Source organism: Lucilia cuprina, chromosome 4, assembly GCF_022045245.1.
Source record: "Lucilia cuprina isolate Lc7/37 chromosome 4, ASM2204524v1, whole genome shotgun sequence".
In the NCBI taxonomy this organism is placed as follows: Eukaryota; Metazoa; Arthropoda; class Insecta; order Diptera; family Calliphoridae; genus Lucilia; species Lucilia cuprina.
The window spans coordinates 73067024-73084743 of NC_060952.1; the positions used below are offsets into that span (position 1 = coordinate 73067024).

General features: G+C 33.1%; 1 protein-coding gene across 30 annotated transcripts in view; it reads left to right on the top strand.

Moving 5' to 3' along the window:
- The first annotated feature begins 206 nt into the window (after window positions 1-206).
- Window positions 207-17720, top strand: part of LOC111675456 (RIMS-binding protein 2) — a 46846-nt gene continuing 29332 nt past the window's right edge. For 6 of the 30 annotated variants that reach the window (XM_046948913.1, XM_046948926.1, XM_046948936.1 and 3 more), the window contains exons 1-13: window positions 207-415; window positions 616-717; window positions 854-1108; window positions 4707-4824; window positions 4886-5316; window positions 11046-11613; window positions 11761-11872; window positions 12887-13035; window positions 13102-13302; window positions 13571-13761; window positions 13834-14235; window positions 14307-14568; window positions 14635-14882. In XM_046948913.1, the coding sequence (XP_046804869.1) occupies window positions 281-415; window positions 616-717; window positions 854-1108; window positions 4707-4824; window positions 4886-5316; window positions 11046-11613; window positions 11761-11872; window positions 12887-13035; window positions 13102-13302; window positions 13571-13761; window positions 13834-14235; window positions 14307-14568; window positions 14635-14882 (3174 nt within the window). In that variant the 5' untranslated portion in view covers window positions 207-280. The remainder of the gene's footprint in view (window positions 416-615; window positions 718-853; window positions 1109-4706; window positions 4825-4885; window positions 5317-11045; window positions 11614-11760; window positions 11873-12886; window positions 13036-13101; window positions 13303-13570; window positions 13762-13833; window positions 14236-14306; window positions 14569-14634; window positions 14883-17720) is intronic. The other 24 variants (XM_046948921.1, XM_046948942.1, XM_046948934.1 and 21 more) reach the window with 17 other exon arrangements.

The window sequence follows — 17720 nt, forward strand, 5'->3', positions numbered from 1 at the left end:
GTTGTGGAAGCAAGAGTGGTCATAAATTTAGGGCATAATATCAATGGTTTCCTAGAGTTCTACCCCCCAAAAAAAAGAATATAAACAGATTTTGAAATTTATGTTTGTGTGCAATATAGAGATTTTAGTTTTATTTTGTTCTTTCTTGGTTCACGAGTAATAAAATTGACAATTTTTTGTTTTCTTGGAATTCATTGCAGCCTTTGAAACAGTGGCAGTGCAGCAGCAAACTGAGAGAAAAAAACATCAACCATAAAAATATCTAAGGAAATAGTTTACGATGCCGTACGAAACAATGCACCATTCACAGCAACACCATCATCAAACATCCACAGCTAACGGTATGTTCGACTCCTTAAGCTTACAGTTACGCGATGCTGAAACGCGTCGTTCCGAAATCGAACGAGCACATCAAGTAAGTGAAAAATGGAATTTTTGCAATCTTCTCATACTTTCCCCTCTAACATACTATGTCGTCTGTTAATAATTTTCTTTAATTGCATTTAATACAATTGAATTAAATTAATAAGAAATTTCTACCAGAGATAACTGAAACTGTTTTTATATAATTTTCATTTTTTTTGTTATACTTCTTGTCGTTTCGCATTACAACAGGAAACCTTGGCACAAATTCGTAATCTTAGCAGTTCTGGCGGTCGTCAAGATATAGAAGCCATTGAAAATTTACAATCTCGTGCCAGAGAACTAGAGAAAAAGGTTTGTGTTTTATCTTGTTTATAATTAAATAATTATATTTATTTATACGCTCTTACCCAAATATACAAATGTTTTATCAATCTCTTTTTCTCTATGTTTTATTTTCTGCTTTGTTTTGTTGTTTTTGTCTATGTAGGCTGCATTGGAAAATGTTCACTGCGAAGAATTACAAATTGAATTATCTGCTGCCATGAAATCAAAATCATCTCGTTCGAGCGGCGTAACAAATGTGGGACAGAATATTGTTTCGAGTGCCACTGCTACATCGGGTACCAGCACATCAGTTACCTGGGCACCTACAATAGGCCATCATGGCCATCATGATGATCAGGGTTCGGAAATTGACATCATTATGGCCAAAATTGAACAGGCACGTTTATCTCTAGCTAATGTATGTTATTTTCTTTTGTGTGTTTTATTCTCAACTCGTTCGATTTGCATTATTAGTGATCATCTGTGAAAAAATGCTATTTTTCATAATGCTGTTTAAAGATCACATCCTTTACAATTTTTTATATTGGATTAAAAAAACTAACATTTTTGGAATAAGGGAGTAGTTCTGGGATTTCTCCGATGTCTTCACTTAGGACATCTCAATTTTAAATTTAGTATGTTTTTTCAATATATTTTAATAAGTTTTCGACCAGTTCTAGTCCTTTTAGAAGTTCTCTTAACCCGAGTGTGCGGAGTAGTCTTAATTTTTGCAAGGAAAAGCTTTGATAGTTGTTTATGGAATATCAATCATAAATAATCGATAGTTAGTCATTAGAGTCAAGAGATAAGATTAACAAAAACGAATATCGATATAAATGCTTGTCACTTATTTCGATAGGAATGGGTTCGATTCCTTATAATTATTCCGATCTATTTTGTTTTAGAATTTCAAAATTCCGAATTAAGAATTCTATGGTATATTCCATTTCATGCGAACAACTCATGGTTTATAGGAGTTTAAAAATGAGGAGGCAAATCTTCTCGCTGTAAAATTCATAATCTACAACTATAAGTATCTAAAGCAGAGAAGATCAATATTGCCATTACATAGTATTTGACAGTTAGCATATACTTTATAGTTTGTAGTCATTTTATTAGTATACTTTTAATTTGAATGGAATTCTGTTCTCTGCTGCTTTACCAACACAAATAAAACTATTATAGTCTATGGTAGTATGTGTGTGAGCAACACTGATCTAAAGCAATGCTGCCCAAAATCTCGATTCCCTATCACGCGAGATAGGGCAAGAATATTCTGCTGACGTTGCGTTGACTCACCTACACTATAAGCTTACTTGTGTATTTTCTATTTGAGCATGTGTTAGTTGATTATCTCTCAACTTGCAAAACAAAATCAACTCAGTTGCTGATCAGCATTTGTCGGAGTAAGATCTGTACCAAACTTTTTTAAAATCCACACAGAAATACAACAACAAAATTTTAAGAATGCCGAATTTGTGTAGGTGAATGAGAGAGCACAACTTATAGCTTCTTATATATGAACTTTAATGTACGCTGTCTGTCAAAATCCATAATATCAATTTGACAGTTAGAATATACTTTTTAGTTTGCAGTCATTTTATTAGTACAGTTTTATTTTGGGTTACATTTTGTTCTCTGCTGCTTTACCAATACAAATGAATGTGTAACAGTATGTGTAAGGTCAACACTGTTCTAAAGTGAAGATTGATTCTCCATCGAGTTGTCCAAAATATATGAGAAATTGAAAATACAAACAAATATTCGTCTGATCGAATAAGAGCGAGTTTTTGAATTGTCAATCAAATGCCAGTTAATATTAATAATAATAATCAGATTAGTTAATCTAAAAACAAATTGATCCCCTTTAATGTTTTTGAGTACAATATTAATCTTCGCAGTGTAGCCATACAAAACAACAGAAAACATCACTGTTGTTATCAAAACAATGCATGTTTTATAGGAAAAATGAAGACAATTGTAAATGTAATATGAAAATTTAAAATTAAAACACAAAAATATATTGTAAAGTCCCTATAATTTATACTAATCTATAAGTCAATAATTTTAATGTTTATTTTAGTAAAAATTGTATTAATTCTTTTTGCATCAGCTGTTTACACTTATGCTCAAGTTTAATTCACCTCCATAAGGCGCTTAAACTAGCAAACAAATTCAACTAATTGAATATTCAAAAACGAGTTTTGAAGATTAATTTTAATTTACTCCCTAATCCTTCACCCAAAGATTGACTCTAACATTTCTAAAGGATTTGATCAATAGGAGAAGAGCATTAAAGAAGAAGAACTAAATATAAATATATATGTATGTATGTGTATGAGTGGTCCGCTAGGTAAGATTCCTCAAGAGCACGATTTTCTTGCAAACATTAATTGCATTGCCAAATTGAATCGTCCGAGGACATCTGTTCAGGAGAAAACCTAGGTAACATGTTTGGAACCTAGGGAAGACTCTTCGCAAACTATTTAACCGGTTACTGTGTAAAAAGATTGCACTATAATAGGTTCAGTATAATGCTGCTGGGCCGAATGTTATTTTAATGGCATTTGCAAATGGAGGTAGAGAGGTTTCTGTACATCTGTCATATATATTAACTGTATGGTTAAAGTTGGCAAGATGCAAACCGGAGAACCTAGTAGGGCGACAACTAAGTCTTATAGGTCAATAAGCCTTACGATCTTCCTACTTTTATCCTTGTAACGGATAGACTACAGCTATTGGTTAAAACAATATATCAGATTAAGACCTCGAATATAAGCAACATGTTTATCGATCGGTGGAAACCGCTTTTAATGCAGTTGTCCACTATATATGTGAATACATCGACTGCAAACTGTATACAATGACGGTCATGTATTGACATCGAAGGAATACTGAATAAATGGATCTACTACATGCTAAGGAAGAGATGAATAAGCTATGGGAAAAGAGTGGTATACATCAATGTGACATAGCCTCCTAAGGACCATAAACGAGAAACGACTTAGACCTGTGTAAATTACTTGTGTGATACAGAAGTCGCTATGCTTTAGTGAGGAAGAAGACTGACAGAAGACGAAGCTTAGCAGAAGTGGATTTAGTTTCTTCCCTCTTGGCGTTTCATGAGCAACTTTTAGGAAATTTACCAGAATGGAATAAAATTCGTGTATAGATAGTTCACAAACACTTTGGTTCTGGTTAAATATATATGTTGAGATTCGCTAGAATCAGTACCTAACTGTTATCTGGCAAGTTACAATTACTAGTGAATACTTTATTTTATAACTAAAATAATAAATGTTAGGATATTCCTAAAATTATAAGAAATAAACGGGGTTTTACTGTCCTTAGAAGACATTGAGGATACCTTCTTTGCTCAAAAAAGTATGATTGTAACCGAAGACTGAATTATAAAGAGATTAAGGTATAAATATATATACAGGCAGGGGAAACTGCCTACGCTTTGACTTTCAGTATCCGCTGCAGCGTTCGTAAAAGATCTATAAAGTAAGAAGATCCATCAAGGGGCAGATCAACTCTGTCGATTTCTTCAATTACGCTGAAATCGCCAACAGTTTAAATACCAATTGGCATTCATATTTAACTTATCTTCATATGGTACAATAGTAAATCGATATTAAAATAGTCATGTGCCAATTATTTTCTAAATTTGAAGGGTTAATCCAAAGATTAAATAGGCTTGCACTGACCCTTTATCATTCACATGCCTTGAAATCTTTGCAAATCTTTTACTAATACTTTTACACTTTAACTAATCGCAACATCTTCTGCACCTACTTGATAACTATATAACTGAAGTATAAAAAAGTCCTAATAGTGATAGACAAATCATAGTTATAGATCTATAAAAACAACAGTTTCCTCTTCCATGGCACTCATTCTGAGCCCCGCAATTTTCGTCAATTGTAGAAAAACATTGAAATTTCATTAATGGGATATAAAGTTAAACTAAATGCTTAACTTAAACATTACTTTTTTATTCCCCTACTCTTTAGGATAATCGTGTTTTGGCCGAATTAGAGAATCCTAGAACATCAGCTGGTCACTCATCCATGCCCACAAGTTCCATATTGAATACAACAAATAGCGAATTTAAAACCATATCAAAAACAGGTAATTGAAGTGCAACAATTGTAATGGATTGTGTATAAAAATAATTCAATGTCTTTTGCAGAACTTGAAGAAGAACTGAATCGTTATAAGCGTGCCGTGCTTGGTGGCAGTAGTGGGATGTCGGGTACAGTGGGCAGTAGTGCCTACACCGGTTACTCGTCCGCTTTAACCTCCACTCTATCCAATGGTGGCGGAGGTGTTAGTGGTACCGGTACTACCGGTGTGGTTTCAAGTCATTCGGGTACCACGTCATCCGGACATGGTCCCGGTTTAACATCCATATCGGCCTTGGTGCCAAATTCAATCGGTGGCATTTCCTCAAGTCTCAGTAGTCATGCTATAACGGCTGCCTCAGCATACGGAGCGGCCGGAAGTGGTGCTGGCACATCGGCCGTTGATAAGCTGTTGAGTGGAACAAGTGGAATCACTGGCATTCCACCATTGCCGGTAAATATTCATACGATGAAGTCTATGCCATCAGCATTAAGTCAGGTAAACTAAACAAATTCTTAAACATTCCAACAAAATACAAAAATTCGTAGACATTCAAATCGTACAGACATTTTGAAACTGGTTTCAAATTGCCAGTTACTTTAACATTCCACCCGTTAAATGATCATTTAGGATTTATGTATAACTAATCATAGCTAATAACATTATTAACATTTAACATACTAACAGCTAATTAATATTCGCTACTAACATTTTATTGTTCTCGTGCAGATTTAAATAGTTTCAACGTTCCATGAATTTCATTCGTAAATTAAAGAAAAAACATTTTGATTTTCAGACTTGTATTTGGAATTTGAAACAAGGTTTTTGTTAAAAAAATGTTTGCTACAATTATTTTATTTTTTTTTAATAATTTTTTATCTAAATTTTTTTTATTATTTATGTTTTGGCTTTTTTGCACGTTTATGTTTCCTTTTTGATTTTTTATTATGTTTCGACATTTTTACAATAAAGATTTACCTCAATAAAATTTTTAATTGCACTTTTCTTAACAATTTTGAGATGACTATGGTTTTGAAATAAGTAGTTGGCATCGGTCTCAAAATATTTAATATGGATCTTATGTCGAGGAAAGACCAATAATGACGGATGAAAATGATCCAGATCCATTCATTACATTCATCTGAATTCCACTTTTGTAAAGTTATGAACGTAACCTCAGACTTATTCATTATAAAGAGACTTCTCGTTCTATTCTTGTTGGAGTCACTGCATAAGGCCAAGGAAGATCAAGGAAAGCCCGATAATGTCAGATTAAAATGTTGTGCAGTTGAAGGGATCTTTTTGTAAAGGAATCACTTTTGTGAAGCAATGCCTGTAATCTCAAACTTATTCATTCTAGAAAGTCTTTTCGTCCTTTTCTCATTGAGTGATTCACTGCCCTCTCAGCACGTTCTGCACTTGTCGGATTCAATCTCTTAACTTTGGTGATATTGTGTTCATTTTCGCAAACTTATATATTCTAGAGAGACTACTCGTTCAGCTCTCGTTGGGGTCACCGCACAAAGCCCATGTTATATTACAGCTCTCTTTGCGACGAACATTATTATCATGTTAGCTGCCAAATACATTCTTTCTTTCCGTTCAATTTATTCCCGAGAAGCCTGGTACCTATATGATGTAGTGCTTACCACTTCAACAATCTTCGGCTATGTTGGCAATCACATTTATTTCACACATTCCATTATAATTCGGACTCTCAATGCTTATATTGGGTTTGCTTTAATATTGTATTTTACATCGATACATCTTATAGTTCACGACATAAATCCAAAGTTTTTTATCCTTTTTAACATAATGATCTAAATACGTGAAAATTTTTGTACATGTCGGACACCGGTATATGAACATTGGATGATTACTTCAGCTATGTAAGCTTTGACAATTATGCTTCGTGTAAAGTAATCGGTAGACCGAAGTATGATTCTGACAAATAAACCAAAGACAAGTTCTTCATTACATTAGATACACTGCTTCTGGTATTAACAGAGTAATTCCTGAAAATACCCTAAGAATGAAGGGAACAAACATCAGCTTTAAACCCTATTCACATTTTTTATTCGACATATCCCCTCGAGTAGACAGATGTGGAAAGGTCTGTATCATCTTGCTTAATCCTTTGTCTTATTAATCTAATATCAACTCATTCTCAACATTTAGTACAAATCCTGAGCCTTTGAATTGATTTATTCCTTCATAAGTAGCTAAATTCTCTTCTCACGATTTGGGTTTAACCGTATACCCCGAAGGGACTTCTCCAATAAACCGCACAAGACAAAGTCCAAAACTCTGCCTTGTGGACCACACATTTCCCTTGGTACCGCATAATTTTGTCTTGCTGGTTAGTTCACGAGTCAAATGATTTCCCCAGTTTATAATTCCGAAAGACTAGAGCTACTGTTTCACCTCATTTCCCCGCAAGGTTAGTTCAGCTTTCCCGGGAAACAGTTTAGCATATTTAATGTTTTCGACGACATTCTGCATCATACATACATGTTTCGGTTGGAAGATTGCTTTTTCTTCCAAGTTTACCATAAATATAAGTTACACTTATATGAAGTTCGCGAGTTATGGTGTGGCAAAATCAGCCTATTTCGTACCAATATTACGTCCATAACTTTAAGTATATACATATATTCTTTGCTACAAACGTCCAATTTTTCCAGCTGATATTATATTAAAATCTCTTAAACTATTTTTTCGTTTATACTTATTGTTAATAAGCGATATGTTTTCATTTCGCTTAATATTTGGTTATTTAAAATTTTTTTACTATTTTAATGTTCAAAAATTATTTTTATTATTTTTTTACTATTGTTTTTTTCTTAATTAATAACATTAAAATTGTAATTTACTTAATGTTTCCTGAGTGTAATTTCGCTTTGAGTGTTTTTCCCTGTGCAATTTTTTTTTCAAATAAAATCTTTATCTTTAATGTTGATCTGTTTGCATGTTGACAAAATGTTGAAATTGCATTTGGTGAATGTTTTCAACAACTGCTTTATTTAAGTAATTTAAAGCAAATGTATATGAATTAAAAATATTTTAACATTTTCTCGATTTAGTTTTAAAGCAAAACCATTAATAATGACATTTTGAAAAACTGTATTTTAAAATTCCTAGTAAATTTGTTTTTAGAATAGCATAAAAAATACGTATTTAAGATACTTGTTTCTAGTACTAGTAAAGTTTTTTATGCAGTAAGCTTACCACGTTTGTTAACGATTAGACAACAAATGTGTATATAATTTAGAATTCGACAACGAGTGTTGTCGTTCGTATGTGTATATATTTTGACAACGGATGCTTTTGAAGAATTATAAACACTTTGGTATCAATTTGGTACCAGTCGTGTGTATTTCTTTTTCTATCTGTGTAGTTGCTGTTTGGCTAACGAAAAATATGTAAACATCTGTCTGCTTTCTTTTTATTAAATACCATTTTACATTCCAAATTTTATCACGGATTTTGATCTGGAACAAGTGTTGGGATCTGGTAGACGATTAAAAATTCGTATTTCTAATCGTAATTTCCGACAGCTACTGTTTCTGAAATATGATCGGGTAATTCGATGTTTGTGAATAGCCCTCCAATAAGTCCATAAAACCTGACGACATGAACTTTGGTAAATTAGCTTAGGAAGCTTTAAATGGCGCCACATATCTTGCACTTAATTGTAATGTGTTCAGTTTAAAATTTATTTAAATCACTCAACTAAAAAAGTGTGACCATTATATTTCAATGTTTTTTTTTTCTCGACTCAAAAGTTAGAGAACACGGGCACATAATTCCAGACATCTTCGGTATTATTAAATTCTACTTTGTCTATGTAATAAACTGCTATTAATGCTTCATGGGTTAATGCCCTTATGAAGCTACAATATGTGATTACTTATGATAAAGTCCAAAAATTCCATCCTGTGCTATATTGCCTTGACAAATATCTAAGAATTTTTGTATTTGTGTGAATAGACAAACCTTCTTTCCTCGATGAGTTGATAGTTAACCCTCTTGGTAGAGCCGAAATGAAACCAGAACTCCAGGCATCATCGGTATTAAATACAAGATCCTTATTGGTTAATGCCCTATAATGCGTGGTATATCTGTAAAAATGTCCTTATCTAGTTCATTTATGATTTTGCTCAAGCTTTGTTTAATATTCTACTTATCATCGACATACAAAAGTTCTGAGTAGAAATCTGGCTAATTTGGAGAAAAGACTTGTCTTTTTATGTTTTGTATATTAATTTCCGTAATCTACCTATTTACTTGTTTACTTTGACTTTTCGACTAATTCTTCTATGACAGCTGTAAAGTTAACAAAGAAAATTATCTGTAACATAGTGTTTATCCTTGGCGGATTTCCACTCATGTTGGGGACAAACGTTTTTGAGTTGGATTCCTTCTTCTATCTTTTTTGACGTTGAGATATATCTATCACTAAACGATTCTGTTAATCGTAGATTCATTATAAATTTTTATCGCTTTCGTCAAATCCCGACGTATGTTAAGCATTATTTATATACATTTATTTGCTAGACTGATATCTGTAAATAGAACATCCATTAGGTTGGTCCAAAAATAGAAGTTTGCTGATGTTCCCGTCGAAAATGAAAATTTAGTTTATTCACCATTTAAATATAAAGATCTCACTTTCAATGACTTAGTACAAATTAGAATTGATATAATTAAGCTTCTATAAAGACTAACATGGTCTGTTTTGGAGGTTAATGAATTCTCACCAGTTAGGTCCTTGACAATCAGTTTCGTCTATATGTTCATATTTGGTTTTATCTATGTGTTATCAAACACAATGAATTGTTTAAAAGTTATTCAAAAAATCGCTCAAATAAACATTCCAGAAAGAGTAGAAAATTATTATTGATCCAATACGACAGATATTATTGAAAGAAGGCTTTTGCTGGATATGGTATTCCTAAGATACTTGATTACTGTTTTTTACTTTAAAAGCTTTTTGCATGTTAAAATTTTACTTTTAAACAAACTTAAAATCAAAATCATTTTATTTAGTTTCCGTTTTGAAAATGTGTGTTTGATTGATTAATATTCCCAGAAAAAAAAGATCTCATCATCTCGTTCAAAAATCATGAGCTTTGTATTGTGTCATTAAGTAAAGCTAAACTGTCATCTGCTTCTCTAAAACTGAAATGTCAAACAAAAATAACAAAAACAACAACATAATAATAACTAAAAGTAATAGTAAACATTTATGTATATAATTTACATAAGTTGTCATCAGTTTTTGTTGTTACTGTATAACAAACAAACTATTTCGTTACTAATTCATTATTAATTATGTAAAAAAAAGATTTAACAAAAAGCAATAATGTATAAAAAACTTAAAAAAGAATTTCAATTTGATTTCTCTTTTTTCCATTTGTTTTTTATCTATATGTGCTGTCATTTTGTTCTCTCTTTTTACTCTTTATATATCTCTCTCTCTCTCCCTCTACTCTCTATCTAACTGTAACTTTATTTACAAAACAACGCGTATGAATGATGATGGGGTGGAATAAATATAATAAATAATTTCACTCGTTTTCTTTAAAATTGAAACTACTTATTTCAACCATCTTAAATAAACTGTTTAATTTTGACAAATATTAAAAAACCAACGACAACTTATTTATATTAATTAAATTAAAAAAACAATACAATTAAACTATTAAAATTGTTTTTTGTCCAATATTATCTTTCTCTCACGTTCTCTAAATGTATATATTTTTATACTCTTATATTCAATAATAATCTATATGTGTGTGTGCGTGTATATTTGTCTATATTATTAAAAATAATAATAACAATAATAATAATATAAATTATAATAATCTCTACCGAAACAAAAATAATAACAAAACAAAAAAACTACCATTAACTTGTGTGTGTATGTGTCTGTATGCGTGTCTACTAAATATTTAACAACAAACACAACATAAATTTAATATAAACAAAAAAAAAAACAATTGCAAAAAACAAAAACTATAAACTTAATCAATTAAAATACTATTTGAATAACAAAAAAACAAAAACTACTACAACCCTACAACAATTTTATATAATTCCCAAAAATGTGTAAAAAATCATTATTAACTGCCTAAAAATATACTATACTTTTTACTATATAAAATTATAATTTTTAAACCACTCAATATGTTGATGTTGATGATGAATAATAATATTAATAATAGCGTGGCACAATACAACTATACAATTTACAGAGCACAACTATGCCTATACTCTCGCTGAACTCGCATAATATACCAACTGGCACCAGCAGCTATTCAGCCCTCGGTTTAAGTGGCACGGGCGCCGGTGCTGGTGTACCTCCATTGGGTGCTTCGCTGACCCATCCCACCTTAGGCCTGGACACCGGCACACTGTTGGGTACAACGGGGTTATCTGGTCTGGGTACCGGCTTAGCTGGTACTGCCTCACTTTACGGTTTGGGTTCCGGTGTTGGTGGCATTGGCGCTGGTTTGCCAAGCACCTTTGGTCCTCCTCCTCCCTCATATCTGGATATCGGTTCAACCGCCTCGTATCCTTTCACCTCGGCCGCCATACGTAATGCCACGAAAATGAAAATGCTAGATGAGATCGATATACCGTTGGCGCGCTATGGCAATCGCAGTTCACCTTGCTCACCGATTCCACCCAGTACTTGGGGACTTGATGAATTTCCCGATAGCATGAGCGCCTCAATGATGCATAGTCGTGGCGGTTTAGCTTTAGGACCTATGGACATGGAATGTAAGTACTGTAAGTTGTATTGGGATTTAAACAAAAATACTCGAAATAAATTGTGAATTTGGCTAGTAGTGGAATGTAGAATGCCCTCCTTGTATGAATAACTCGCTTTTCCTACAAATACCCGCTTGTAAACTTTAATGGCTTTTTATTCTTTAGCTCGCAATCACAATTTAAATGGCGTCAGCGAACCACAAGTTGATATGTTGGACATACCAGGCAAGGGACGTTGTTGCGTATTCATAGCCCGTTTTCCATATGATCCACCAGAGTAAGTATGTTTCAAAATTGAATGTTAACCGATGGATGGCTATTGTGTTTTATTCACGGTATTGACCAGGCATGGGATATTCAGTATCTGAGAAACTTTTTCAAAACTTTTTGTATCGAAAAACACCAAGGTACCCCCAAGACATTTTCGGTACATCTTCTAACTAAAAAAAATTTGATAAATAATCCGCATAGTAGTCAGTAAACCAGTTTGTAGTCTATAGTCTAGTCTGAGGTCTAGTCTATAGTCTAGTCTACAGTCTAGTCTATAGTCTAGTCTATAGTCTAGTCTATAGTCTAGTCCATAGTCTAGTCTATAGTCTAGTCTATAGTCTAGTCTATAGTCTAGTCTATAGTCTAGTCTATAGTCTAGTCTATAGTCTAGTCTATAGTCTAGTCTATACTCTAGTCTATATTCTAGTCTATAGTTTAGTCTATAGTCTAGTTTATAGTTTAGTCTATAGTATAGTTTATAGTCTAGTCTATAGTCTAGTATAGTATATTAATTTTTAATTGTTTATTAACTCAAAAACAAATTTTTCCATGCCTGGTATTAACTATAGTTTTGACTATGGATATGTCCATTGTCTTGAATATAGTCCAATTATGACTATAATATTAAATATAGTTCAGACTAAAATGTCTGTCTTTTCTAAGTCTTCATCTCAATATAGTCTTTTACAGTTATAACTATAGTATTTTCTATATTGTTTACGGTTCTAACTATATGCCTGTCCTGACTATGATCTATTTCCATTCATAGTTCCGGGCTATAATCTAATATAGTCTGAACGATAATCTTGTTTACAGTCTTGACTATAGACTTATCTACGGTCCTGACTTTAGTTCGCACTATAGTATGGACTAGTTTTGTTTATTGTTCATACTATAGACTTTAGTTCATACTATAGACTCATCTCAAGTTCAGATTATAGTACTGATTTGTTTGTAATTTAGACTATAATCTTATTAACAGTTTCATTGTAATTGTATTTGTATTCGTTCTAATTTCAAGCAGAGATGCTGAAGGAGAACTGTCATTGTGTGCGGGTGATTATCTATTAGTATGGACCAGTGGTGAACCACAAGGCGGTTATTTAGATGCCGAATTACTAGATGGTAGACGTGGCCTGGTGCCAGCTTCATTTGTACAGCGTTTAATAGGTAAAAGTTGGCTTAATCTGAATTAAATACAAAACAATTCAAATATTATTTTTTTTACTTACACAGGTGATGATCTTTTGGAATTTCATCAAGCCGTCTTATCCACTTTGCGTGATGCCGAAGATGGTTCTATGCAATGTGATTCAACATCATTGCCTTCATTGCCACCGCACAATCCATTGCTCACCCACACCCAAGAGGATTTAGCTAGATTAAGTGAAACTCATACTGATCTGGAACACGATCAAGATGATATTAGTGATAATGGTGAGTAATTATGGACGATTTTCTTGGACACCATTAATTGTTTAATATTTTAAATGTGATTTTATGTTTAACACTTTACAATTTGTTTTTGCAAAAAAAGTAAGCATTTTATTTGTTTTTTGAATAATTATTTTACTATCCATTTTGAGCATTTTAGGCTTGGAAGCCTTTAAAGCTAGATAAATTTCATAACATTCAAGTAGTTTCAAAACTAGATTCTAATTTTTCAATGCAACTAACTGTAATTTGTTTATGGTTTTTCAAACAGTTCCAGCTCCAAAGCATTTGACATTGGAAAGACAACTGAATAAGAGTGTTTTAATCGGTTGGTCACCACCTGAACCCCTGGGCTATAATTTAATTGACAGTTATCATGTCTATGTCGATGGAGTGCTCAAAGTTACTGTTAAAGCAAATGAACGCACACGTGCTCTTATCGAGGGTGTGGACTCTAATAGAGTAAGTTTAGATTTAGAATCATTCTTTTAAGAATAACATGTATTTATCTATCGCATTTCCTTGCCGCTACAGCCTCATCGCATTAGTGTACGTAGTGTAGCACAAAATCGCCAACAATCTCGAGATGCTGCTTGTACTATGATCATTGGTCGTGACACTTCACATTTGGGTCCATCGTCTGTGCGTGCTACGCATATAACGTGTTCATCGGCTGTCATCACATGGCTGCCAGCCAATTCCAATCATCAGCATGTAGTTTGTGTAAATAATGTCGAAGTACGCACCGTAAAACCGGGTGTCTATCGCCACACAATAACCGGTTTGGCACCCAGTACTCAATATCGAGTCACAGTACGAGCCAAACATTTGCGGGCACCTGGTGGTCATCAGCCACCAGGACGTCCTCAAGAGGAGGCTCCCGGAGCATATGCAGATTTCCGTACACTCACAAAAGGGTTGCCTGATCCTCCACAGGTTATATTCTACATGATATATATATTTTATGAAATTTAATTTAAATTGTTGCTGTTGTTGTTTTCTAACAGGATATACAACTTGAGGCTGGTCCTCAGGATGGTACCATTCTAGTGACATGGCAGCCAGTTAATAGGCCCACCTCATCGGGGCCTGTAACCGGCTATTCTGTGTACGCTGATGGTAAAAAGGTAACCGATATCAATTCACCTACGGGAGATCATGCGCTCATCGATATTGGTAAATTGGGTACATTTAATCCCAGAGCCGTAACTATACGTACTAAATCCCGTGAAGCACAATCGGCCGATAGTGCACCCATATTAATACCAAGTAAGTTTTAAATTTTTTAAACCCTTAAAAATTTTATATTAAAAATGTCCATTTTGTTTTTTGCAGATTCTGTTCGTAGTGCTGTAGGTAGAAGGGGACCAAATCAAATGGGTATGGGCATGGGTCAACACTTACCCCAGGGACCTCACGGTCCCATGGGCATGCAACAGCAACAGCATATGATGGGTCACCAGGATCCCAATCAATATGATCCCAATCAAATGCAGCAGCAACAACAGCCGGGCATGCAACAACAACCCGGCATGCAGCAGCAACAACAGCCCGGTCAACAGCAGGGTCAGCAGGGCCAACAGGTATGTGTCGTATTTCGCAGTCTTCAAACATTTATAAATTATATAAAAAAAGAAAACATACATTTCTATACCAGCTCAAAATATACCCGTTCTTTTTTAATTTTGGATTTTTTGTTTCAAGTGTTCATTAAATACACTGTAAAATATTCTTTCTACTAACTTTTAACAGTCTCTAACAAAAGAACAAAAACAGCAAATATTTCTTTTTATAACATTTTTATTATACTAAAAATCAACTTTTACACATGTTTTACTTTCATTCTGGCAACTCTGTACATAATAAATACACTGCAAAAAAAGCAAAACTTTCTCTTTAACAGAAAACTAAAACACATGTTGTGTCTGAAAAAAAGTCTAATGTCTTTTTATTAAACAACAACATCAACAACAGCCACAACAACAAAACACACACTCTCACATCTTTATCTACTCTACAACAAATATTGTAATTTATTTTGCTTGCACCTTCTTATGAAATTCTTTCCGATTTAAAATATTTTATATAAATCACACACGATTTTTTTCTCTCTAAACGTTTAAGTTCAAAATGATTTCATTTGCATTTATGGGTTACTTTTTTAATTTTGTTCACAACATTTCAAACTCTACTACTTTTTCTACTCTGCTCTACTACTATTTACTCTTTGCAAGAATTCTTCTAAACATTTTTAATCTATGAAAATTTAAGAGAATATATATGAGAGAAAAATTTAAGAAACTTTGAGTAGTTTGATCCTTGTCGAAACTTTTTATCAAACCGCGGTTTAAGCCTGTATACAAGTCTATATATAAAAAATTGTAAACAATAATCAGCTGTGCTAGTGATGTTATCTTGTATTCTGTACACCCTGGACCAAACTGTGATATTTTATAAGATTTTATATAATTAAGTTTAACATTTAGCAGAGACTTATAGCACTATTTTCTCAAACTACTGGTTGTCAAATTTCATATATAAATCATTTTATGAATTCGCCGCAAAATGAAATAAATTCACCTTATTATCTATTCACCTTGCTCTATGCCAAACTATATTGACAATTTTATGTGAGTGCATATAGTGTTCCGGGAGAACATGTGTATTTAAGCTGGATATTAGCTTGAACCTATATTGTCCAATTAAAATATTATTGGGAAAAATCAGTCATAAAGTTTTCTCCAACAAGGTGTTAATGGCAAAAGCAAACTAACTTTTAAGAGACAAGTTTTCGAACATTTCTAGATCGTTTTAGAATATTACAAGAACACTTGTTCAAAAATAGCTAACTGTGCAAACCTCATTTGGGTTTATTATTATCCCTTTATGTTAAAATAATCATGAACCGGTTATATAGATTTGGATACATCCTCGATATATCCTTTTGCGTTTCTATCATCAAAAGGCTGACAATAGACGTTCTTTGTTAGATCGTCTAATACTATAATAAGAAGCCTGGCTTAGAAACAGCCAATTCTCACGTTTGTAAACCTTTATCTTGTAAACCAGTGTTACTCCAAAACTAAACTTGATATCATTTAGACACTAGACAGAGATTCGATGGTAGATTTCTATATCAGTATAGATTCAATATGTTCCGCATAACCTTTTGTACTTTTATCTTTAGGACGTATACTGCTAATAAGAGACTGACGAATTGGCAAATTGCAAGAACCCTGGATAACAGTGTAAACCTCAATTGGGGCTATAATTGGTCCCTTTATGTTACTTAGATCGAAAAAAAACTATCTTCCAAGTAAAGTCTATAGCCTACATCATCAGAGAGTAAAAAATAAGATTCTTACTGGTTTTAATCGTTTTTTATACATGTGTAAGCATACATGCGTATGAAATTAAGAGTGCAAGGAAGCTCTTTGCCGATCAGGGGTCTATAGACAAGTAAAACTTGAAATGTTCTTTTGAGGATTTAGGAATAATCAAATGATCTCAAGTTTAGCTTATTAACTCTTTCTAAACTCTTCAGGATGAATGATGACAGACTTATTTGGTCTAGTATGCAAGAACTTTCTCATCTCTTTTCAATATAAACTCTTCGGAACAGCTGATTGTGTACGTAATTTCTGAAATCAGAACGTGATATTTTATTAGGGCATAGCCTTTCAACACTTTGCTTTGAAAGCAAAGCTGCTGGATAAATAGATATCGAATTAACTATTAAATGTTTTCCTACCGGTGTTAGTCCAATTACCAGGTTCATAATGCAAATATTTTCGAACTAATGTCGAGGATCTATATAAATAAATCGTCTTTAATCACAAATATACTCTTTGTAAGCGAAAGGGAAGGCAGTCTTCGCTTTAATGTCCTTTATGTAAAAAATAATCGTCACATTACTCTCCTTAAATAATCTTAAGAGTAGGCTCTTAAAAAAAGCGAAAAGGTTAATATATCTAGTCATCTGGATAGTTGAGTGTCTAAGGTTTACCCTAGGAGCATAACCAGCAGTTTTCCGGGGGGATGTTGGTGTGTGTGCTGTACAAAAATGTTAATGGAAATTTACTCGATTCTTTGGAATAGCTTTCTGACCCTATCTTTGAAATATATGGAAATTTGATTTATTTTAATATACAATAAACTCATGGCCTTTCCGTAATGAACCAGTTGATTCGTTTATGCCTTAGGAAAATTTATGTAAATGCCCAGTAAGTTTCTACGTTCCGTACTGTAATATGGAAATCTGTCTTTAGACCTAGTCCACACTTTTTCTTAATGTTTTAAGTTTCCCTTATGTCTGTTTTTAGAAACTCCGTGTTAATTGCATTGATTTGTTTTTGTATAAATAAGAAAAATAACGAAACAAAACCAGTTTCCGAAAAATTACCTAGTCTGGACCGGTACTT